Here is a 26,958-nt window from a genome sequence, read left to right as displayed (position 1 = left end):
GAAAAATCTTAAAAGTATCTTTGAAAAGAAAATTTCTTTATAATTCTGCCAGCAACTGTTGGGACAGTGTTTGCTGTGTACAAGAGATAATGTAAGACTGAATCCATCCTTCAAGCGCACAACCCCTAATAAATGAGATGTTAATGGGAGAAGAGATGCTCTTAATCCTTTGGAAATTAGGGTGCTTAATTCGAGGTCAGTCTGTCAGCTCTCCATCTCTCGCTTGAGACTCTATCAGCCATCTGGATCCAGAGAAAAGCAGAAGCAGAGTAGCACGGCATTTCTAGACCTCTGCAAAAATTCCCATTAGTTTCTAAGCTATCTATACCTCCAGGGCATTTCAGGGCATGCTCTAGTGGCAGAGATTGTAGGGGCTTTTTTATGTGTGTATGGTTGGACTCGATGATCTCAAACGTCCCTTCCAACCACGAAGATTCTATGATTCCAACTGTCTTGTTAAAAAAAGTATCTTTGGTGAGGCTGACAGACAAGTAGAACAAAAACATGCTTCCAAGGCAACAGATGGTTCTGGTCAAGGCCACCACAGATTTCCTTACTGGACTGCTATTAAAATGCATTTACTAGAACCAGAAACATCTCATTCTCTGGCCATTTCCAACCAGGTTTGCTGGCTTTATTACCTGTTTAAAAGAAAGGCTGCTATGAAGCAAAAGGGACTTTTCTCAGACAGATAGTGAAACCTAAGAATTTTGCCATTATATCTCAGTATTCAGAAAACAACCTCCCAAGAGTCCAGTGACTTATTATCGAAGAAGACAACAGAGATACTTCTAAATGCTCATTTCAAAGACTGAAAACTACAAATATTGCATGAAAAGTCAAAGAGTTGAGAGGCACACAAATTCTGGCAGATAGCAAACCTGTCTTACTGTGGGTATAGGGAGGGAAACAGATTCTATCTATGAAATCGAAAATTTCAAAAGGTTTGCACATGTCAAAACGTACAACTTCACATTTGCTTTTCCAGAAGAATGTAAAGAAATCAGTCATGAAATTAGAACTGGGAGGTTCTTGAAGACCAAAAGAACTGCACTAGCAGCCATGCAAAATAACATAGGACTAGGGCTGTGTCTCAAGTTCTTCCTTCTTTTCCACTCCCCCAAACTACTGCTAGACAAAGTTGTCACTAAATAATATTTAAACATTAAAGCTTTCAAGATGATACAGTCTTGTTCAACTAAGTGGCAGGTATTCAGCCTGCATCTTACCAATGTGGCCGATTTTCCATCTTGGAGAAGCTACGATGCTGCCACCAACCCAGAAAAACTCTTCAGCCAGACGGGCCACTGAGAACTTATTTTGAAGCAAGGGACTTTTTGAGGCATCCATATTTGAGACAACGGACAGCTTCAGAACTGAATACAGGCACTGACGGCCTCAGGAGATATCAAGATTCTGTAGTACACATTTTCAATGTACTAGCATAAAAATATTATCAGGAAAAAAATGACATTATCGGTGATTTCCAAAATCCAGTGGTATTTTTCAGGTCGAAACAGACCAGTTTCACAGTAAATTTAGGCTGCCTCCCCTGTCCAGATTTACAATATTAAAATCCCAACAAAATCCTTTTTATTCTTTGTGACGTACCTACGTGTCTATTTTTGAGGATTGGGTGGGTTTCAGTTCAACATTTTAAAGAAGACACACGATGGACACAGACAGGGCCATGAGGCAAACCTGCATGTAGATGAATCCATTTCTGGACAAAAAGGCCTCATGATGATATTCTTTTTCCTTTGCTACTTTACCAGCTGCTCAGCACCCACCAAAACATTATACCAGTTCACAGTTGTTGGCTTCTCCATGCTGCTTCCTCCTTCTGACAGCAATTCCTAAATAAAGGTACCCCTTTTATATATTTGATTACTAACAGATTCTCAAGTCCCACTCTTGCCACGGGCTCTACTTGCTCTTCAAAACCAACCAACAATATCCATTGCAGTAAATAAGTACAAAGTTAATAGTACAATCCATTCCCCTTTCTGCCCTCCTGAGCCACCCTTGCCTTTCACTGTGAATCTGTATCCAGGGGCTTAAGCTCTTCAGTCTCTTTCCAGGTCTAAAAAAATAAAAGAACAATCACATTTTCTTCTCATACAGCTCTTCAAAATACCATTGCACCAGTCTTCATCTTTTCTCAGAAGGTTCTCCTCAGTATTCTAATGGACATGACTGATAGAAGAAAGAACATTTCTCTGTAGGCAGTAAAAACTAGATGCGATGCAAACACTGCAACACATGTTTGCTTCAAATCCTAAATCCATCATACGCACTAATCCTAAAGCCGTGGTTCTGCCCTATCCAGTCAAGGGATTTAGGTGACACATTACAGCTGTAGGAAAAAAAAAAAAAAAACGGCCTTAAAAAAGCGCTTTCTTTTTCTTTTCTTTTTTGCCTACGTTAGCAGCATCTTTCCATCTGACAACCCATTTAGGAATGTCTTTGCAAACTGACACAAGCCCACAGAAGACGCCTGCTTCGGACACAAGCCAGGCAGCTACACGGCACAGCACAGATGCTGCACCCAGAAACCAGGAACAGTGAGGGTGCTTGAAAACTGACTGAGATAAAAGCAGGTAAGGATTAACTTTTAAAAAGCACTAAGTCACTAGATCATTACATTTGAAATGCATCCATTAAACTCCAAATACAGAAATCTGTCATGTATGTTATCACAACCTCTTAATCTACATTAAGTTTTAAGTACAATATACAATTGCTCTTGCCATCTGTGATCTGTACAAGGAGCCTAATATGCTTCTAGCTTGATGAGCTAAACACAAATTGCCCGATTAAAAACACATTCATTAAGCGCTTCCTACTCCTCCTTTCACAGTTTGAAAAAGCTTTAGAGTAGTTAATTCTAGAGATGATTCACTCTCAATTAGAAGTTGTTTATTTCACCAGCTATGCCCAGAGTTCTTGTATTAGGCTGGACTCAGAATTTAACCACAGATTAATTCCAAAGAAAAAAACAAACTGGGTCTGCACTAAGGGTCAACAGTGGCAATAATGCTGCATACACTCTTGTCACATTCTGCTATTTATTCAACCACTTCGGCAATAGCCTTACATACTCCTAAGGCATCTTTCACGAGTAATTCAGTGAGATGACTGCAAACTAACTGTCATCAGAGGAGGGGCAACTTCTGTAAAATGCTGAGAAACATATATCCATACAACAGAAAACTGCTACACAGAAGGCGAGAATCCATCAAGTATAGTTCTAAAGATCCTAATCCTTTTTTCAGAGGAAGCAAGATCTAGCATGGGCCAGAATGAGACCTGAGAAATGTGAGCTTAATTACCTGCTCTACCACATGCTTCTCTGAATTTCTTAAATAAAGCCGTAAACATCTTTGTGGGTAATTTCCATGCAATAGAAAAAACATCTTAAATGGTACAACGACATTGTTGTACATCACAAAGGAGGAAATACAACTAAACTTTAAGGCTCTTGATTATAAGGAGACAGAGTTAAGGTAAGATTTTGCAATAAGCCAAAAGTATTGTGGCTGTGTAGCTCCATTCTTTCTCTTGCAGCACTATTCAGAAGGATTCCTTGCAGTCTCCAGGTTGTACCTACAACAGAATCTCAGTAGCTGTCACTCTGTGTGCTAGGCAGCAGCAGGTACTCCTTTTAAAACTCAAAAATTAATTCTTCAAGGACATCCTAGATTCTCCATTAACCATTTATGTTTTATCAACCTGGGGACAAAAGGAAGTGAGAAAACGAGTGAAACGTAACTCCTACGGCAGCATTGCCCAAGATATTAGTTTCACAGTTCAGAACCAGAATTCTGCACAAGCAGGACTTCGAATGGGGATTTGTTTTTATTTCAGTGCAGACAAATGGCAGTGATTTATAGCAGAGAAATGCCAGTCATTTATAGCACAAGAAGAGAAGAACTACTTCAATGTTCAAGTTAAAGTTAGATTTGTAATCCAAAGCCCACCCAGAGAAGGATAATTTAAATCAAAAGGATTTAAACTAAAAGAGTTGGCACTATCAATCCATCCTTCAGACCTCCTACGAAGATGATCACATAAACAGAGAAAAATAAAATCTTTCAAAAAGGCCCTCTATTTACTGACTACGCTGGACACACTAAGTAACGGTGCGGGAAAGCAACAGGCAATAATAAAGGGTTAAATGTGACCTAATCCCTCTCCCAACTCTTAAGCGTACTGAGCTTAGTACTTAGGATATAAGCCTATTGAAATGGGTTTCTATTCTTGCCTCACTTGACATAGTCAGAAAAATCTTGCTCACCTGACAGAACATGCAGATTAAAAACTTCTTTCCATGGCACTTTGGAAACTTATTCTCTAAGTGTAACAAACGCTTTTGATGCCACAAAAAGATTTGAAAACCAACAATGTTTGAGTCTGCCGGCTGGCCTGTGGCTTAGCTAAAAGAGGAACTCGGAACACTTGATGTACAATGCTAGAATGTCAAAAGCCTTGCAAAAGAAGAAATTTGCTTCAGGGATGGCAGAAAAGCCAGACTCCATCATACAGAGAAAGAGCATCTTGCAGAAGATAGAGGAGCACAACATACATACAGTTTGGAAGATGGAGAAAAGTGAGCAAAATGGAGAGACTCCTGAGACAAATGAGTTTATCATTAATGCAGTCCATCAGGATGGATGTATTACTTTCCAACATGCACGCTTTATTGGTGAGGGAAGGAAAAAGTGTTAAAAATTATTTAATACATACAGAAACAGCTGTAGCCCTCAAAGCAGAGAGGACAAAACAAAAAATTTCCATGTGGAAAATTTCAATACATAGGCCAGACTCTGATCTCTTTTGTCTTCTGTACATCAGGATTTAAGCAGAAGACAAAACCACGCAGCAACATAAGAGGTAAAAGAGGCTCACAGTGGAGCAAGAAGCTTGAATGTATCAGGTACCAGCATGCAGACACAATTTTTACACTTCAGCTCGCCACCAGCTGAAGATGTCACAGAAAATATTTCAGGTGTACTTAATAAACTGATTTTCCAAGTTCAGTATATTGATTACCAGAGACATTAAATGTTACAGAACTGATACTGTAATTGACTTGTAAATCCACAAGGATTAGACTTGTAGGTTCACAGTGATGCACTCCATTTATCCTTGCACGAACACACTACAGACCCAGTTTACCAGATTAACAAACTAACCTCATCACAAGCAGCTGATTCTAAAACACTGAGAAACACATGGACAGCAATTACTGATACACATACTAACTTCAATACAGGTATCACTATTTCCCACTGCCCATCCAGGGAAATCTTACTCCTAATGGCTGTAGAATAAAAAGAAAACAATTGCCTACCCACAACACAAGTCAAAATAAAAGGAGGAAACAGAAGTTCTTAATGTCATCTGGCACACTGCCATTTATCGGTCCACTCTCTCACTAGCTCACTTTTACTCTCCCCATTGCACTTTCAGCTGTAAACACCAGCCAAGATGACCTGGGAAAACTGCAGAAATTACGGTTACAGCTACATCTTAGATAACCCAGCCTAAGATCTTCGTATGAGTTAGCAGCCCTGTTACTGTCTTCTGAAGTATCTAAATGCCGATACATTTTTAAGGGAGTAGCAAAAGCAAACCAATCTTGTTGAAATACACACCACTAAATATAGTTTAGAAAGACATCTGAATTACAGTTCAAAACCCAACATACATAAGCACAAACATGAAGAGCAGGAGCACAGAAAGCTTGACTTGGTGAACCGAAGTCATGATGCTCATGCATTACTACTAAAGGTGAGATTTGTGTTTCTTCCCTTTCCCCCAGAAATGCTGCTTCCTAAAGGTCTAAAGCAGCACGATCTAGACAGCAAGACCAGTCAACTCAGTTTCCATTCGCTTTTGGATTTCCATGGCGCTCCATGTTCTTTTATTGCTATATGTCTGTATGCAACAGCTGCCTGTTTCTGGTATGAACTCTTCCCAAGAAGAGGGATATTGCGAGTATATGCTGATGGAGCATAGACAACATCTGTTATATTTTCTAATTTTGTCTGATAACTAAAAACTTCTGCATTAGTTGTACAAAGACTTCACTAAAACAATCACTTCCAGACGGTTCTGGCAACTTCCAAGGCAGGCAAAAATTCAGATACATGGACAGTCATAACCAAATTTCCTGCACTCCCTCGATGACTCATTCACAGGCACAGAAATGCCAGAGCACTGGCTGGGCCACAGTATTATGCCAACTGTATATAAACTGCCTTTTCCTTAATTCGAACATAACCCCACTCTACTGACCTTTGGCATGGACACAGAGCTATAGACTACTATAGACTGCAGACCATCTGGACAGCAACTGTAAATGCAGTAATCCACACTCAAGATTAACGCCACACATCTTGCCTCGGGCAAGTGGAAGCCAGGTTACCTACTAGCTTCTGCTTCTCACCCGCCATGCTCCAAAGCTTAATATTTTTGCACTGGCTCAGAATATACTCAAGTTATTCAGTTTGACTGAAATACATCTCTCTTCAGTAGGCATCAACTTACAAGGCCACTAATTCCACTGGGAGAAACAGCAGTGGCTGTAACATCACCTCTCCGGGTGCATCCTTTCAGTACGGGAATTCCCAATGGGTAAGCCCTGAGACAGCTGCTTTCGCTAAGCAACCACAAATATGAATATTTCCAGGGCTTTCCAAAACTGTTTAGAAAGTTGCATTATTAAAATGAACTGATCCCGAAATCCCTTAAATTACTTTATTAACATGAAAGAACATTTGTGGAACTCGGACCTATTAGCAACCACAGCACTGCCGTAACGACAATGGTTAGCCTGCCTCCTTCCATGATGTTTAGTTCTCTTGAGCTCATCTGAAAAAAAATTATGCAATTATTTTAATTAAGTGAGAAAAGGCTTTGTGTTTTGAGCCTTCAAGTAGGTTTTGCATTAAGGAAGACTCTTTAATAAACATATTAAGATTTTTGTGTCATGTTTTATCAAGGAAACTGTAGAAATATTATTAACTTTCTTCCCTTAAAACATGCACCGTCTTTCAGGTACTTCTATAATTCTTGCCTTCAGTGATTAAAGTATAACGACAATAGTCTACTAACAAACTCTACTAAGAATTCTGATGCCAGTATAGCAAAGGAAATGCAATTTCCAAGACATCTTTAGTAAAAAGGATTTAAAAGCTATTTGAACTTCTTTTTCTTGCAAAGCTGTAATAATGAAATTTTTATGATTGCAGAAAAACGTCAACATAAAATAAAGATTTTTAAGACTATAAATGTTGCTCTAAGGTCACCTTGTTTCGAACCCCTGACTTGTATAAGAAAACGTCCCTACACACTTAATTGAAGTAAGATCTTAAACTCTTTACATTTAAAGATCTTTCAGCACTTTACCATCTGTTCAGTGACATGGGTGACAAACACTAAAAAGGAGATTAAGGCAGGTTGGGAGGGAAGAAATCCATCAATATTATTGAACGCCTTCTATGAAAACACCTCTAAGAATTCAAGAATCCAAGGCAAAATTGGTACAGGAAAAAAGATTGAAAGACGTTCAGAAAAGCCATCTGCTACTGAAATGCATCACACCACAAATTGATTTTAACTCACAAACTTTGCTTCCATACTTGGGCTGAATTTTAACATATTCTACCTGCAAAAGATTCAGAACCCTTCTAGACCTTCCTTTTGTGCCATGTACATTTTGAAAAATGTAACAGACTCCTCATTTCTTATATACCAGTTTCATGAAAGACGGAAAAAAATGGAGCTGCGTTGTCTACAGGAATACCCAGCCTCTGTCCTCCTTCAATGCTGTCCTCAGCTTCTGTGTCATGCAAGAGACAGCCTTATGACAGTATACTGTAAATCAAGAGAAAACAGTGGGATTAAGTTTAAATCCACAATGAAGGTCATGCTCTCTCTTAGAAATACAGGCAGGTTACGCAGCCGCACGCAACTGCAGATGTACAAAGAAGAAACTGCCAGGTGCTTGCTCAGTTAGCAAGGGTCACTCTGGGAAGATGCAGCTGACAGGGGAGAAGGAGAGCTTCCTCTAGAGCCGCTAGTTCAGTCCATCCTTTGCTGAAAACAAAATGCTAGAATCATTCACACAAAAAATTAGAAATCTGTCTGCAGTGAGGCAAAGCTGATGGATTTTATTTAAGCAATCTGGGACCCAGAAAGTCCTATGTCTAGGAATTTCAATAAAGAAATGTATCCACCTCCCATCCTCATGGCTTCTTCCTGTGAATTACAATAATCAGGCATGCTCCTTCCCCATCACAAGGGACATTACAAAATTCCAGCCCCTCCTGATAGGCATGACAAACAAGAATTATTTCTAAATTTCAAATATCACAACAACTTGAAGAAAATGAGATTTGGCTCACAACCATCTTTTGGCTTTGAACTCCATTAACGTGGCCACACCTTCATAGGGACTTACCTCATCTTGGATATTTTCTTTGGAAGGGGCGGGGAGGTGACAATATACTTTTCATTAATTCTTCTCTGTTTCAGAAAATAAATCATTTTTTATTGGTTCTACCTTGTAAGAAAACACGAAGGTCACGTTCACATCCCTTATTAACATTTTAATGGGTGACTGTTCATGAAACTGAAACGAATAGGTAAAGCAATCATTTTGTAATCTGAATCTATGCCACAGTTTACAATATACTGCACGTATTCTGAACAAAAGAGAGCATGAAGCACTGAGCAATGAAGATAGAAACATGATTTTAAAATGAGGGAGGGCACTGACATTTCCAATAGTGCCTGTAACTGTAATGCTCAACTATGTAGACTGTGCAAGGTGTAGGTTAAAATGGAGCTGAATTTCCATGGGCTAAAATAAGGCAAATACACTTTAATGGGAGATCACCGCCTCAAGTTCCACTCCAAAGAAGTTGGAGGTTTTAAAATTTGTGACAAAATCATTAAGAAAGCACAGTCACTCATTAACTTCTTATTTTCCTTTCAAAAATATATCACTCTACAGAAGCTAGCATCTGTAAATCTTAGAAACCAACTGCAGGTCTTTTGGTAAGCTTGAAAGACGACCATAATTGTGGTTTTCTTCAAGCAGGAACCACCTGCTGTAGTCCCCGAAGGGGAAAGATCACAAACAGCAAGAAGCAGAGTTGCCCAGTGAGTGCAGGCTGCTGAGCTGAAATCCACAACAAGGTCAATGACTGCAAGACAATATAGCTTTTGCCTGTTTTGTTTTTTTTTATTCCTGGATTCTGTATAGCTCGGGTAAACATACAGGAAATAAAGTAATTGCTTCTGGGCTCCTATAGGAAAACGTGTTTCTATCTTTTGCTATGGTCTCGAATATCCACCTCAGTCTGAAACAAAGCAGTCTGACAGATTCATTTCCCCCCAGGGTTCAGAACCAGAAGATAAACAGCATTTGAGGCCGGAGAAAGAGTCAGCATGCTGGCTGAACTGAGAAAATGGGCTCTTAGGAAAATATTTTACAGAGATCCACATTTAACAGTGTTTCTGGACTTTGTTCAGTACTGGGCTGGTCCGCATTCAGTCTGTGTCAGGCCACATCACGCCACAAAATATACTTGCTCTCTGCCATGTAACGCCTTTAGACCTGTAGATGCCAATACTGATTATCCCTCCTTCTGTAATTCCCTAAAATGGTAAAGCTTTCCCTTTTAGCTGAACTAAATTCACATTCACCATACAAACGATTCTATCTAGGCATAGAAGGGATATTAATCAGAAGAATCTGCATGTAAGGTATCAGTTTTTAAGCTGTCCATTTAGCACTAACAGGAAATTTTCTTTGCAATGTTTCTCTCCTTTTTTTAAAATCAAACTGAAGACGAAGCATCTGTAAACCATCTATAATTGAGGTCAGAACAGCAAAAAAAAGTGTGTGTGGGCATCTTTAGTAACAAGGCAAAATCAGTAGATATGATGCCGGAGAAATAGAGAACACTAGAGAACACCTGTGTATTGATTTTTCTTTGGTGACCTACATTCCAAGAATAATCACTTTGATTGTATCAACTCCTCACCATGAGACTTTTAAAGAACCCTTGCAAATGGTGAAATAGAAATAATATCTAAGAAGGTGGATCATACCTGTGTACGTCAGTTTAATTATAAGCCATGTGAGTATCAGGACCTTAAAAGCAAATTCTGGTTCCTTTTTACTGTTTTTTTCAATTCATCATAAAATTAACATTGACAGTGACAACAGGAAAAACAAAATAATTTTCATAGAATCATAGAACATGTTGGGTTGGAAAGGACCTTTAACGGTCATCTCATCCAGCCCCCCTGCAGTAAGCAGGGACATCTTTAAATTTTGCTAGAAAAGTCTCTAAAAACATAACTGAAAAGCAAACCCATAATCATTCCACAAATCAAAAGACACCTTAATATGAACTTATAACAAGCTATTCAAAGAGTAGCAATTATTTCAAAGTTAAAATCCTTTTGGAACCCAGACAGAAAGAGAAAGAACCATGGGGGCATATTTGAAAGAAATATCAACTGCCAGTTGCTGTATATAAAAATCAGCATCAAATGCATCATCTCTTCTCCCTCGCTTCTTATATCACCAGTGTCAAACTAGCATAACACAACAGCACATGAACAACTCTCATAAAATTGAGACGAGAATGATGTCATTACTGATGCTTATGATCTTCACCTTAGAAATTCTGCACTTCCACTACCTTATTGTTTCCCGACGTCAACTTGCAGCGGGGTCTGGAGCAGCTACCGCTATGGGACAATACAGAACGGCGGGGGGGAAGACATGCTACGATGTTAGTGAACATGAAAATAGCTGTTCCAGTGAATTTGTTTTGCTAAGGTTTCTATGACTGTCAAAATTAAGGATCCATCTTGATTTATGTTTTACGTTGTTCACCATGAAGTTTGACCTGAGAAGAACTTGCAAGATGTCACAACTGCCAGATAGGAAAATTAACGGAAATACATCAAGAAGCAAAAACCACATTATGCTTTAGGTTCCAAACCTATGCTTGCTAAGCACCTCATCCTTCACCATCCTGCCATAACAAGGACTATTCTTACTCTCTTACATCTTACTGAAGATAAAAACTTTTTTGTTTATACTAAAGACAAAACATTTTCTCAACTGAGAAATTGATTTACAATCCTAAAACTAGACAAGGATTCACAACAGCTAAGTGTACCTTTAAGGAAGCATTATGGTCTTCCTCTTAGAAGGTAGATATTAATAATTTCCTTTCATATGATGAAGGCCTTTAATTAGTTGGATAAAAAAACCCCAAACAAACCACAGCAAGAAAGAGATAGTTATGCATAGAATATTTTATGCTATTTTCCCCCTAATCAGTTCTTGTGAAATAAACAAATTCCTGCAACATAAATATATGCATACAACAGCAGTCCCACAAGAAATAATTTTGGTCATTTACAAGAGAATAACGAAAAATTCCTTTAAAATTAATTTGTTGTGCAGTGTCCATTTCCATTGTGCGCTTGTTTATCCCACACATAGATAAACGTTAATGAAGAGGAAAATTAAATCCTACATTCATGAAACCCTGTGTGAAATTGTACAATTAAGTTATTTATACTGAAAGTTATTGGGTTTTCAGCTGACCAGAAATAACAATGCAATTTTTTGATCTGCTTAAAATTTCTAGAATTGCTACAGAACAAAATCTGAAAAGATATATTCTTTATAAATTCAACTGAGAAATACAGCTGAGAACATTAGTTCGTACTAAGAAATAGAGAACCTATTTTTGGATGCACTGTATTTGCAGGCTTTTTCCTCGGTTCAACTAATGGGGCACTGAATGACAGAGTGTAGAATTTCAATCACCTTAAAAAAATAAATTCATTCTATTATAAAAGGGTGATGATTCTGAATGAGCAGCATTTCATTGTATCTGATTTCTACTTCACTTCTTAACTTTTACTCTGTAGTACAAATAATATCCAATTTACTCAATATCAAAGAAGATGATGCCACAGGAAGAAATGCATTCAAACTACAAATTGGATAGGCCGTTCACAATCCTTGCTCTTCCCACAGTGTCTGAATCCATCAGGAAAAATAGCCAAAGTTTTTTCTTTGGATAAGAACAAAAATTTCTGACAGGAAAAGATGAGTGGTAGCCCAGTTTTCTCCCATATACTGAATCTGTGAAGTTTCACATTTTGATTTTCACTTAGTTTCACATGTGCATTTTTTAAGAATAGCACTGGTCTTTATTAGAACAATAAATACATTAATAGAGTGTTTAGAAAAAGGGAAAGAAGTGTAAGTAAGCTCCATTCCAGAGGCACATAAAGAGACAAAAGCCTGAGAGTGATGCCTTTTGTGCTGCCTAGGGACTTCACTAAATGAGAAATACATCAAATCACTATGCTTTCAGTAATACACCATGCTTTCTTCTTCCCAGTGTTTAATAGCGTTAGACTCACGTTAGTTACTTTATCCCCTACTTTATTGGTAACAAACAGGTAGAATTGTGTAAGGAAGGCAGAAGGTACGTTCCAGCAAATGTCAGATCTCTATTCCAAAGCATGGAGGCACTTCACGTCATCATTTCTGCTTGTGAAAAGTGGATTTGATAAGTACTTCCACTGATGCGAGGTGAGAAGTGAGCTTCGGAAACATTTTTCTATTGCTTTTTACAAGTACAGTTGAGTGCACAAGGTGCAAGTCAGTAAGAAATCAGGCCTGAAGTGTTTTCTGAAGACAAAAATAAGCTTTTTATCCTAATTAGTTCACTGATCCTTCTTCGGATAATAGATGCACGATGCTCATTTTTCCTCTCTGATGCAAGCCGAATAAAGGTGGCTGGATACATTAGCTTCTTCAGCTAAGTTTCAGTCACATTTTTATTCTCCAGATCTAACTAGAACTAATCTAAACCTCCTGCTTCATCAATGAAAGAAAAGCTGTTCCTCCCTCTCACAAACAGGAACTTTACCAGAAAATAATTTCACTGAGACTGAAATGGTGTGCAATCTCAGTACAAAAGGTAAAGGAGACTAACTGAAGAGGACATGAAACATTACAAAAGGTATTTATCCCCTAGCATGAGCTAAATGACCAGCCAGGATCAAGTACAGTGAAATGAATTACAGGAAGCACTAAAGAGGCTTTGAAATAATTGGGTAACTACAGTGTCAATAAAAGATACTACAGACACACTGTTCATATTCATTACCAGCTTGTCACTATGAAGTGTGGATCTGATTCTGCTTTCCATTAAGATGCTGTAAATCCTTAAAATGATGTAGAACCTCTCATTTCAGAAAGGTTGCCCTGATGTACAATATTACAATCTCCCAAATTACAATCTTACCAAATTGACCAGAGCAAGAGAAAACACAAGCCTTAGTTAGGCCTTCCAGAGCTTTGTGAGGTGTTACACTGGAAGATGGTTGCCAACTGTCACATTCGTAAAGGACTTTCCCAGACAGGATGCTTTACTCAGTATGTAGCCCATTGGGTACAAATCGTTTCTTTAGTGATAGCTGAACATTTCAGAGTTACTGACAGCAAGCAATTTTTTAGATTATCATCTATGACTCAGCTTCTAGGCAACCAGAACCTCTTAAAAAATAAGAGAGCATGTCAAGTAACTACAATACTGAAGTACTGAGAGCCAGCACGTTAGTACCGCTCATTATGAATGCTTTCATAGGACATCATAGGAAGACCTCTAGAGGCATTTGTATGCTATGGAATTACTGGTTTCAGTTGCATCACCACTGTTTTACACCTAAAGCAAGAGGATAATCACATTTCCTTTTAGTGCTACAGATGACAGCAAGAAGGTGGCCACCCTTTAAAAAGAAACTGCATTCAACTGCCTTACCTGTAGCTTCAGCTTATGGAAACTCTGCTCTTTTAAGTTACCCCATTTGTTTTCAAGGTGCTGCCACTAGCTATCTTAGATCGACACCATCTGGTGGAAACATGGAGTTGGTGAACATCCTTAAATCTTAGTCTCAGCATAATGAGATGAAGAATACTCGGACTGTCCCATCATGACATTTTCAAAACCAAAATATTTTGGTTTTCAGTCATGAAACGCTTCTGTTAGAAAATGCAATCAGTAAAAATACGTTAAATGAAAAGGTTTCAATCAAACTGTACCATTTCAATGATTTCAATCCAAAATTTGTGGATTTACAGTTTATGAAGGCTTAAGAAAATCGCCTTCTTTTCTTGGAACAAGAAAATTTCTTGCACATAGGAAATAGTTTCTCACCATCCCCTCTATTTAGCATCTTGTTAAATTAAAGCTTGCATGCTTCCAAATCTCTAGACTCTACGCCAGCAGTATGGCACAGGTAAATAAACCCTTACGCCAAGTTTTAAAACATGCTTCAAGTTTTTTCCCCATCTAAAAAAAAATATTGACAACGCCTAAAGGCATCTCACCATCTTTGCTTCATTCTTAAGAAATCTCAAGGAAAATATTGGTTAATGTTTTCATATTCTTCTCATGTAGACTGAGACTCTTTCATTATTTACCTGAATTATTTGCATAGTTCTCACAATCAGTAAATCTGTCACAGTATTGAAGTATTCTTGGATTTGATATTCTTTTTATTAATAAAGAATATCACTACCAAAATGGTCATAAAATACAGAAAAAACAATGGCCATTTCTATTTACAATAGAAGATTTTTCTACGTGATGTTCCCTGGACATAATCTTCTTTTAAATTACAGTTCTGCTCTATAACAAGCCCCTTCCCAGTCAATTTGCTTTGATTTCCACGTTAACATCCTTCTTCAGTTACTGGAACCGTATTTGCTGCAGTGACTACACAGGTACAGCCACACCTGGCTGCATCACTTTTTCTCACTTTCCGAATGAATAGCATTGCTTTACCTTATTCTAGTATGCTAATAATAAAGACACAGAGGACTCGAAACCAGAGTTAATGGATACCAGGTTTGGTTCCAACACCTAAACAGTTGGATCCAAGCATTTTTCCAGTTTAGTAAAATTTTAATCTAGATATGATATTTTCAGCCAATGTCACAAAAGAACAAAACTTTAATGAGTGCTTCCTTCAAAAGATGTGGTATGAACATGACTAAGTATTCTATTAGTTGAAAATACAGGGAGTCAGGGCTACTGATCTGCCTTCCCAGAGACGTGAGGGTGTTAGAACAGTATCCAAGTGCACACAGAGCAGCTTTTCTGAACACACCAAAGTCATACGTCTTTACTTGTTGCATAACTATTGTAAAACCACATGCCTGACAGGCATAAAATACCAAATGCATAGAGACAAGCAACTAGGCATTTGATTCAATTAGAATATATCATAGGTACTGGTTTCTCTCTCTGGGCTTTTACCAAATAAATCAGCGAGAATATAAAGCTTTTAAAAAATAAAAATTGGGCTTTTGAGTATTGGTCTTGAATGAATATGATTTCTTAAGAAGCCATCTGTACCAGAGGTATGACCTACAAGTTCAAATTGCAGAAAACCGCAGCACAGTTTTAACAGCTTGAAACAGTTCAGAGAGAGGACTGAATTCAGCCCTGGTATAACTCCACCAGGGACAAATTCAACCCAAACTGGTTCCGTGCACTCTTCTTGTTTGATGAGTATAAAGAAACTAAATCTAATTAGAAGCAAATCACGTATTTTAAAAAATTTAAAACAATACAGCTGACTCGCAATAGTACTGGAGTCTCTTTTCTCTCTTCTAATGTGGGTAGCAGAAGGTCTATGGTTAAAAATAGAAAGCCTTTCTTTACGGTGACAGCCAGTTACTTAAGCGAGCAGAAAAAGGACATGAATATATACCTGGTGCACTCCGTCTTTGCACTCCTCATGCAGGAAGATGCAGCCATTTGAGATGCATGTATTATTTAATGTTTGGTGGTAACATGAGGAAAAGGTATGGTACAGCAAAGGCTGCCTTAAGAAACTGCTATATATTTGTTTTAAGCATTTAAGTTTGAATAATAGAAAACAAGCGTCCAAGAAAGCTCTGTAAACTATACTTTTTTCTATAGTGGAACTAATTTCCCTCAAAAAGGTGGTTAAAATAACATTTCTCCTTACCTTTATCTGGGCTGAGGCATTTAATGGTGCTTGCATCATCCATATTCCAGTGAGAGAATCAAGTGAAAAAAACACCAGAGGAAGCAGCAAAGACCATATGTACATCACTGATATTTCAAAAGACTCTTTTAAATAATGAGAAAAATAACATTACACGTTGGTCTTTAATGTAACATCAGAAGGTTCCTAAGGATGCTTGCTGCTTCTGGTCTGAGCAAGCTCATTTTTTATTCTCTGTATAGTAGTATATCAGGAGCTGCTGACAGGTAGAAACCAGCACAGGAGTCAATGAATGTTACCAGCCTTTCACTGCAACTCAAGTGTTCAGCCACCTGGGATAATCGTTTATTAACTCTTTGCTTCCCCACTCTCAGACAGGATATATGGATGTATTTTGCTTCACTCCTTCGAAAAACAACTGAAGGGGAAACTTGTGGATGTTAGGAAATAAGTACAAAAGATAACTCACTTTTAATTCCTCTGGGATGTATTTCAGTCAGTAGGCAACAAACATCAACGGGGTGCTACTTCATTTAAGGAGGAAAAAAAATTCTTTTTTATTTTCATGCCTCCCCTGTGTCCATACAGCATCCTACATAAGGTTAGGGTATCCTCCCATACTTGGTAAGTTGAGAAAGCAAGTCTACAGTTACTGATAAAAATAGGGAAGCAGCTCTCTTTGGACTTCTGATTTCTTTTCTTGGCAAAGACCATATATTTCCCTTCTCTGTAACTTGCAAGGAAATATTAATGCAGAATTAATGGAAAATGGCTAGCAAACAACGCACATTATTGTATGCTGTCTTCCAAAACACAATGCACAAGAAGGTAGATGCAGACCTTTGAGGTCTGCCTAAATCCTAGAGAATAATTTCAGCATCTTTATATGATGGTGCTGCCTAAAAGTTCCAACCAGGAATACTTCCTGCCTGTCCTACAGGCCACTGAAATACACAGGATAAGACAATTTGTGCCTTTGAGTACTTGACATCTAAATAGACAGGATTGATAAATGACTGGAAAAAAATTGTGCTGTCCTTCAGAAAAGAAAAACTGCTGCATGGGGCAAGGTAACAAGGGTAACAGTATCCTGCTCACAATATATGTCATCTCTGCTACAGAACCCTGCAGGCAACCACCCCACAGATTCAGCAGCCATCGCTGCTCTCGATCCTCTCCCCACCCCAACCGCAGGAAGTGAAGTCAATCCGTTTGTGCTGTTTGACCTTGCTCATTGCCTTGTAACACCTCATTTCAATCTCGACCTACTTAAGTACATACGCAAGGCTCTGTGTAATGCTTACAATTATCTTTCTCCCACCCCACTCAGTCTTTCCAAACTAGAAACATTGAGTTTCATTCATCGTTTCCAGTTGTTACAGATAAATTGTCCTGCTGTTTTCATTCTATATCATCTTTGCATTTTAGACATCAGTCAGCATTCCAGACAGATCAAAATCTTCGCAAGATCTGACACAAAACCCCTACAATTTTCATTTAGGCATGAATCCCACTGTCCTTACCATCTAAGGCATGATTTCAGAGTTCGGCTCAGGCCTGTTTTCAGCAAGATATTATCCTTCTTGCTTACTCGTTTTCAACATGGGCTATGTCCCCTGAAACACCATCTCCTGAGCAACCCTGTTGAGGAGCGCCTGAGGAGCACTTATTCCAGGAGCCTCCCGGGGCACCATGTATTTACACCACATTACATTTGTCTTATTCCTATTGCATCCACTGCATTTTTAATACTGCTTATCAGGGCAAATACTGAGGACCCTTGCTGCTGTACTGCACTGTGCAAACTGAGGCTGACACAATATACATGACAGTGACAACAGCAAAAGGCACAAAGATACTGCATACATCATAATGATTTTTTCTGCGTAATAGGTTGAGCTCTGGCAGTCATCATCCTCCAAGCTTTTGAAAGAGATGATGATTTCATATATAGTCTACTTGACTACACCACTTAAGGATAATCAGGGGCAATTCTTTATACAGAAAGCAATGCTGGTAAATTAATTGCTATTGAAAGACTCCAGTCCTCACCAAAAGCAAGTCAAGAACTAATTTAGAGTATTTTAAAGGCAAAATATAGGCAGTAGCTGTATATATTCCAAATGCCTACACCAAATCCTCACAGAATGCAGTATTCCTTTAGTGTTTTCCATACAATTTAGACTTGCATATCTAATTTAAATAAACTAACCTAACAGGTAAAACACATTTATGAAGGACATAGCATCATCCTGTGCTCAAGAGGAAAACTGGTTTTCAGTATTGGAAGTGTTATAATTTAAAACAAAATGCTGAGAAAATAAGCATTCTGAGAGGTAACACTTCACCTTTGCAAGCTAACGGATTTTGATGTGATGATTATTTTTTAAGTCCATAGGAAAGGCAGCTCCAAAACTAATGATGAAAATTAATCAAAATCCAACGGTAAGAGCACAAACATGATGAAATTTTGATCTCATTTGTTGGTATGTGGAAAAATAATCCATTTAAGTGTGGCAAATTATCTTGCCTTTTTTCTTGATTATTAATCTCTCATTTTCTCTTTCTTCCTCTGTGTTGAATCCTACCTGTGTAGTTATTCATATGCTGCCCTGGAACTTCAGAAAGAGAAGAAATTAGAAACAGAGATAATAACAATGAAAGCGACATCTTACCCTTATACCCAGACTACTGTTATCAAGAAAGTCTGTTTATAAAATGACTTTCCAGACTGCATTTCTGTCTATACTGAAAGAAATAAGGTTTCTTGCACTCACAGGACCAACAAGCCTCTGCTCTTACCAGTGACAACTACATCATGCAACGCATTTAATAGAATATTCCAGGTTTATCTTAAAAGTAACTAGCATTTCTGTGCCACTGCTCTTATTTCCTGTAGGCAAGTAGAGGTTATCAACAAATCACTGTCTTGCATCCTAAGGGAGATGTGGGGCAAGTGCTGAGGCCCTGAAACTGTCTCTGAGATGTCTCTGGGAGCACAGGCAGAGGAAGCTTTCACACTACAGGCTCAGTACATTGCCTAGAGACAAATCTCCCATTCAACATCATCTTTCCTTCAGACTGTCTCAAGAGAGAGAGCAATTTAAATGATAACAGCTAAGACTGACCAACTAATTCACTGATTAGCCTCTCAAATTGATCAAAACATGTTGCTTTTCCAGGTCTGTGGAAAAGGTTTTCCACAGGTCTGTTTTCCAGGTTTTTTTTAAAATAAATGTTAACTACTCACATCTGAGACCATAATGGGTTCAGAATCAGTATTTTGTTACTGTATCATACCAATTTCATAAAATAAAATGTTTTATTTCTCTGTGATTTTTTTGCTATCAAGGTAAGGGTCACAGAAAAAGCATCAGAGAAATATCCCCAATCGATATAGTATACAAGTTATCAGAGATCTCTACTACCCAGCCACAGCTCTTCAGCTCTGGCCACCATCCTGGCTGCCAACTAGGAAAGGAACCAAGCACTTGTAGAGCAACAGCACAAACTACCAAAGCTTCAACCAATAACCACGGTGGCGTCTTGTGATAGTGCTACACACTGTGAGTTTACACTAAAATTTGACTATATATTCACCTGCACATTCATCTTTCATCCTGAGGGTCAAGAGGTACTGCTGTCACATATTATCACATTCTAAGCCCTATTTCTTGATAGAAATAAAAGATCTTATTGCCCAACCCAGGGGAGGAGTGTTACCACTTCTAGGGATAAAAGGCAGCAATTGCAAAATGCAGCACAACCACATTACACTGCAGTTAAGACAAAGTGGAGAAAGTAACATCCACAATGCCAAGGACATTCTAAATAACTTATGAGAGTATAATACTTTGCTCTCATCAGAAGCCATCAAACTCCAAGCCAGACAGTTCCATATCTCACAGTTCGTGGCATCACTTCAAGACCTTCTATAAATCAACTTCAACACATGTGGGTGTCTGTTCTTAAGTTTTTGTTCCCATAGATACCAATGTACTTTACCACAGGAGAAAACAGCAGGTGGCTCGACATAGAACAAAATCACCATTCTTTTAACATAGGAAGAGTTGGGAAGTTTCAAAATAATAATTTATTGCCAAATGTTTACAGATACGTAACAAGACTAACACAATCAGATCAGCAAACTATAGGATCCTTCCATACCTTTATTACTCAGCCGACAGTAAATTCAACAACGTCCAGTAAAATGATAAATATCCAGCCTTGCATCTGATGATGCCATGGGGTTATACAATCTAGTGCAGAAATACAGTTTCCTCTTTTTTTGTAATTTGAAATACTCCCCAGGTCCCCCTGACATCTTTACATATGCTTTCTGCAGAGAAAAGGTAAAGAAGTGTAGCACACTGTGTACAAGATAGATTTCTTGCAATAAAATTATCTTTGTAGGATAAAAACAGTAAAAAAAAACCACCAACAGTCTGTTCAACCAAAACAACAATTTTCTTGAAGGTTCCTATCAAAACTATCACAGCTTGCAAGGTAATATCTTTTCCATTTTCCACAAAAATAGACGGCAAAATGCACTGACATTTTTCTGGCATTGAACGTGCTGCAAATAAAAACACGATGCCTTGCATTAATATGTTTTGTGACTTTTTGTATACTAAAATAAGATGTTGTGATACTGTGTGCTGCCCATTACCTTTTGCCTTTTTTTCGGATGGATGAACAAAGCTAATGTCATTCACATGCCCACTGCCTACAGGCTCACTTACCATCACGTGTGTATGACAGCAGGACAGGAATTAGACTTAACAGGTAAATTTCTCTTTCTGCTATAGAAATCCTCTGGAACTCTAACCGGTTCATTTCTCTGGGGCTCACCAGCCTATTTATAACACGGAGATAACAACTGTTCCTTTGGCTTTTGAGATCCTCATCTCCTACTCCAAATACACATCACAGGGATTTTAAGCCTCTGCTCACCACAGCAACTCAGTCACTGACAGGTCACTGTCAGGATTCTTCCTTTTTGTCCCTTGATGGATTACGTTCATTGCATGTACGACATGCATTGAAACTTCAGAAAATGGATTTCTTTTTAAAACTCCAAATGTTAAATAATAGGCTTATTATAATTAACTTCTTGAAGCAGTAAGAAAGACGAAGGGGAAAGTCCACAAACACTAGATTTAACTTGAAAATGAATTTTAGTTTTATTATGTTCAATCCCTGCCATATCTTTTCTGCAGACACTTTGTACAGCCGAGAAATTTAAAAAAAGAAAAAAGTTCCAAGTTCTAGGCTACTGTCATTATCCAATGAATTAGACAGCATTCTGAGAAGCACCTCAGCCTTAACTGCATCCTTTAGTAGCTTGGGAAGCTGGTACTACGCTGTCCTATGTATTTTTACCAGCTGTTCTGCCTTAGCACCTCTCTGTAGTACTCTGCTACACCCAGACCTAATGTGACATGTAAAAGTTTCGTCAAACATCACTGAAAACTTCAAACCGTTAGGAATATATCACAATTCTGATTTTATGAATGAAATAATAGAGGCCCACAAAGACTACACCTCTTGCCCAAAGATCCCAGAAGCCAACAGGATTTTCTGAGAATGGGCTCTGCTACACGTTCTAAATGATTCATTTAGGACTGAGTGAGCAGGAAGTGGAATATGGATCTCCTCAGTCTCATTTCATTGCAGTAAACAAAACCATCTTTCTCTTTTGCAGTTACACTTCCAATTTACAGTGGCCTAAGTGAACTGTGCCTACGCAGCCTCCACTAGGCACAACAGGGCAAATTCTCTTCTCCACTTCCACCAGCTTAGACACAAAGTAGATTGACTGACTTTGATTTGTACCACTGGCTCTTCAGGTGAAGAAACAAGACTTTATATGACAGTAATGGCTGCAGCGGCTTTATGTCAACATTTGGTATTTTGCAAGCTACCCATCATTCTTTTTTAATCTAAGGTGCAAGCATCCACTTGAAGCTCTCTGGGGTTTCCTCTGGAGCTCCAGTATCTTTATTACTGTACTGAAGGGATTCTAATGTTCTAGACTCATAATGAGATTGGTTTTTAAGAAAATAAGTATCAGCTCCTTGTTCTGCTAATCTCAGAACAGTTTGCCCCTCTGACAATTAAGATGGAATAAAAAACAATTCTTAATTTCTGCTGCAAGTGTATTTTCTCCATTGTACTAGCTGTTGTCAAAACTAATCGTTCTAAAACACGTGTTGTTTACTGCAGGCCATAAAGCAGCTTTTAAATTTAACTTTAGGTCACCAGTAAAATCCTGGATTATCAACCAGTTTCACTAGCAAAATGATACCGTTACAGTAAGCATTCAGTCTCCAGCAGCTTCTCAGAACCCCCACTGCTAGGCTGGCAATGGCAACCAGAGAAGGAATATGAAACACACAAAGCAAATAAAAGACAGCATTGGCAGGAAGAGATCAGGTGCTGAGACAGGGAGAAGGGAGGAATAGCACAATGTGAGGAGCTAGCAGCTTAGGAACCCTATGAGTAAAGGACGTTTTCAAAATAGAGAAAAAAATATCCTCTAGCTTAGCATCATACTAATAATTGACATTATATTGTAACCATCCACAACACTGGAGTCCAGGTAGGAATACAGTTTACTGATGCAATATTCTGTGGGTTGGCAAACAGCTCTTGTTTCCAGACAAGAAAATGAACCACTAACCAAGTGCACAATCTTTCCATAATTGGTACTGACAGCAAAGTCCACTCCTTTCAAAGGTAGCTGTGGTGGGCTTACTGATTTTTAAAACGTATTGTATTTCTGTATTTCAAAGTCCAACAAGTAAAACTTCTGTTGAAGACGAGAAGGCAAGAGAATACTGAGAAAGTTGTTTTAACTGAGCTGGTTTAACCTGATTTTTTTCCCCACAGCGTGTCTGAATAAATGACATGCACAACCTTTATTATTTCAGTCTTCGCTCCTTCTCTAATTCAGAGACTGGAAGAACTAAAATACTTTGTTGGCACATTTTCTTCAAAGACTCATAAATCTTCTTGTCCATTCAAGGTTGTCAGGGAACCCACATTCTTCCAAGAAAATCTGTTTTAAGCAAGGTTGGAAGATGCTTGTGTCTAGCCAAGGGGGAAAGGCAATAGAGAAAGAAGGGAAAGGCAGTTGCAAATAGATCTTGGGGTCTTAGAAAGCCTTAAGAACGAAAGCTGAACTACCTACCACACTGAACTAGTACTGATGAGTTCTCAACCGCTTTGATGAGTACTACAACTTCAGTAACACGTATACCACAAGACTTTATGCTGCACTTCCATTTCCTGCAGTGTCTTACATGTTTTCAGGCTTCTGACTAAGAATATAGAAATGAGAGAAAGACAATCATCTGGGCCACCTTGATTAAGCAAAAACACTTTGGTAAGTAGTTTGCATTGTCTGCAGGAGAAAAAAATCTACATCTGCCCCAGTGGCAGCTGCAGACAGACAGATGGAAGGCTTAGGCTGTTTTCTGCTGGAACGCGTGCTACTTATTTTAAGATCATTAAAAGCAAAATATAAAAATCCCTTGTCTTACTGCTCCTCTTTGTCCCTTCTGGCTTTATAATTGAAAAGTCAAATGCAGTGTTATATCTTGCTGTACAATTGCTCTCACTGTAATATCGTTAAATACCTAACAAACTACAACCAGCCCATATTCAAAGTAAAAAACAACCTTTGGGAGTGACTACATGGCTATGCACATGCCTCGCCTCTAGCCACAGCAGTTTCCAAAATGTATTAAGTCTGTACAAACAGAGTTCTCAGGCAAACATTTATATGCCTTTAGGAATCAGACAGCTAAGGGAAGGCAGAGCTTAAAGGCATACTAGGAAGGAGTTGTGTTTGAAGTACGACCCTGCACTATGGTATTCCCAATGTCTAGATTTTAGGGGGAAAAAGAGGAAGCAAAATATTTTTATTCACCCACAAAGAGGAAGTCCCTACCAGAAGTTATACAGACAAGCTGAAGTATACAGGCAGGAACACTCCCACTCTAAATACTTGTGAAGAATCACTAGTGCCCACCTGATAGCAAGAAGTATTTTACTAGAATGCATCAGTCAGTGAAATTTTCACGCCTCTGCTATTTAAGACTAGAAGCTACCAAGCCTTTCTAAAGGTCACTCTCAGAATTTGGAGTCTTACTGTCCCTCTTTGAAGAGCCTTGAAGAAATGAGAGGAAGGACATTTCCCAGATGCACCTGCCAATTGTTCAGCTTCAATCACAGACTTGGGAGAGATAGACGGTCAAATCCTCATTCTGTCAGCCTTCCTGAGGAAGGCCATAAGCCACTTAATTACTCTCTACCAGATTTTAAAAGATGTTTATGCCAGTAGACATGTATGTAAGTACCTAATTTTCAGAACCAAAGAGGCATCTACTTCCTATTTACTCGGAGAGGACTCAGTCACCTAGAACTTCTGAAGACTGCATTAGCTGCCTACCTGTATCTGGGAATGCAAATAATTTAAAAATCCATCCAACCTTAAACCGAGATTTTTAAGCTTCTGTCTTTAGGCAAATTGCAAAGCACTCAGTTATCAAGTGAATAAAGTCCACTTGCATACTTTTCTGAAAGCTGCATTAACTGAATTTCAAATTCACATTAACCAAAACCAAGTCAAACCTTACTGAAACAGCTGTATTAGCCACTTTGGATTGCAACGTTGATACTCACTTACTGAATTGTTTGAATGTTTCCATCTTGGCTTATAGCCTGCTCTTTAAATCCAAATGGCCAGAAGCAGCAAAGAAGTATATAAATATATACTCATCTACATAAACCTCATCTACTTCCATAGCCACACCTTTCAAGTACAATCTTAAAGGGGAAGACCAGAGTAGGTGGCATTCCTTACCAGTTGTGAGGTACTTCTCGTTGACCTTTGTTAACACAACAGGACTGTATTCAATATCAAGTACAAACTACAGTCTGATAAATACTTCAGGGGAACGTATGCATATCTGAAAGGACTGTTTTTCCACACATTCTACGCTGCTGTGAAAGGGGGTGTGTTTGAGTATATATAGCACTGAGCCGGACATTAGGCAAAATTCCCTGTTCAGTTACTAACCCGAGGAGCACTTCCCATCTTGGTCACTCTGCTGTTCCTACCTCCCAATACTTTCCCTGTCTTTTTTACTTAGTTTTGTAAACTTCTCAGGTGAGAGGCTAAACCTGAGCTACTGCAGCATGGGCCAGGTTATCACAGATGCATTAAATTACTGCAGATCCCTTCGTTTCTCCGCATCATCTTTTTTCTTCCCTTAAAAATATAAATTTAAGATTCTTGCTTGAATGCATCCCAACACAATTCCTTTATTCCATTTTTCTTCTGCTGGTAGTGGAAAAGAGCATGCTCACAGCTCCTGTCTCTGTGCGTGTTCGTGTTACTGCTTTTGACATACCTTCACGCTACAGCCTATTGTCTGCAAAGCTCACTAAGACGGTAGTATCAGCACTATTAGAGAGCTGTGGAACAGGGACAAAACAACCACCATCAGAAGAGAATCATGGCTGCCTGAACTACGTGAATTGTCCGTATACACAAGTAATAACATGCTTCATGTTATTGCTTCAGGTTATTAAATTGCATCTTTGTTGTATGCTGGGGACAAGATACAAGATACCCAAAGGCAGGAATGAAGCAAAGAAACAAGCCAATCTTTTCATTTTTCAGAAGAGAGAGCTGACAGAACATACGGCATATATGACAAAATGTGTGTAGTAAGTAGCATTTGGAAGTGAAACCTGTCCTGCGCTAATTCTCTCCCCAACATCAAAACTTGCAATTCATTCAGTCACACCTATGACCTGGATTTCTGAACAGAAATACAGTTTTCAGACAGTTGAGCTATGAAGGGCTGAAAAATGCATATAGTGAGGTGGTCTCAATTACTAATTAGTAATAGAATACAACATATGTTTGCATATATAAAAAGCAGCTGTGTTGCACTGAGCTCCATTGTTCCAAATAAATTGAAAAAGATAAATGCATTGCTCTGTATAAGCACTAAGTAGATGAAGCATTTATGCTTTGTTAAACTTTCCAGACACTCGAGGGTGTTTGAAATTATGATGCATGTTAAATTTAAGCAGATTTATTATCCACGTGTTCTGAATGTAATGAACACTTCACTGCCTCACATTTCCTACTTTAAAAATAGCAAATTTTCTAAACAGAAAACACGTGCATCTTGTGTAGGTCTAACAGAAAACTTTTAGTCATGTAGATACTCTGAAGTAAGAATGAATGCCTAACTTTAAACATTTTCCTATAGCTTTTCTATTTACGCACACACAACTTCAAGTGCCTGCAAGAGCAGTTACAATAAAAGAGACTTCCAGAAGTGTTGGGCATTTGTAAGCCAAAGGGAGCTTTGGGTACTTTGCACTGGAAGTTCTTAAATAAAAAGTTTCATCATGAAAATTCCTGCTAAAACACTCGAGACCACTCTACCTGCTACCAAAATGCGAACATAACAGTTTGTACTATAAGGCCTCGTATTTAGATAGTTGCAACTCTAACACACTTGGATAAATATTTTCCAAATTTTGTTTTCACACACAAGATTGAAGCAACTGATGAAAATGCAGCTACACCAGGAAATTAGGATAGAGTGTGGAAATTATGGTTCACCAACTGCACAAATTAACAAAGTAACACACCTATTTGCACAGTAAAAAGCCATGTCAAAACAGAAGTTATTCCAGTGTACTTTTTGATTTGTAATAGATAATATACTCCCTAAGCAGATACTATGGGGAAAAGGGTGCAATTTCCAGTGTATAGATGAACACCCAAAATGAGATATCCAACTCCTACTTGAAAATTTAGGGCTTGTTTCT

At 38.4% G+C, this 26,958-nt stretch overlaps 1 protein-coding gene across 11 annotated transcripts in view; it reads right to left on the bottom strand.

The window, feature by feature from the left end:
• The window catches only part of PLCH2 (phospholipase C eta 2), a 104,209-nt gene that overhangs the window by 41,576 nt on the left and 35,675 nt on the right, over positions 1-26,958 (bottom strand). The window contains exon 1 of one of the 11 annotated variants that reach the window (XM_074560275.1): positions 20,266-20,341. The exons of 9 other annotated variants lie outside the window; for them this stretch is intronic. Coding sequence is in view for 1 of the 2 variants with exons in the window: in XM_074560271.1 (XP_074416372.1) it covers positions 16,099-16,141 (43 nt within the window). In the remaining variant the exon portion in view is untranslated. Of the gene's footprint in view, positions 1-16,098; positions 16,294-20,265; positions 20,342-26,958 lie in introns of those variants that run through there. One more of the 11 variants, XM_074560271.1, reaches the window with a different exon arrangement.

This window comes from Larus michahellis, chromosome 16 (assembly GCF_964199755.1).
Source record: "Larus michahellis chromosome 16, bLarMic1.1, whole genome shotgun sequence".
NCBI classification, from domain to species: Eukaryota; Metazoa; Chordata; class Aves; order Charadriiformes; family Laridae; genus Larus; species Larus michahellis.
This window is presented reverse-complemented; position numbering and strand designations above follow the sequence as displayed.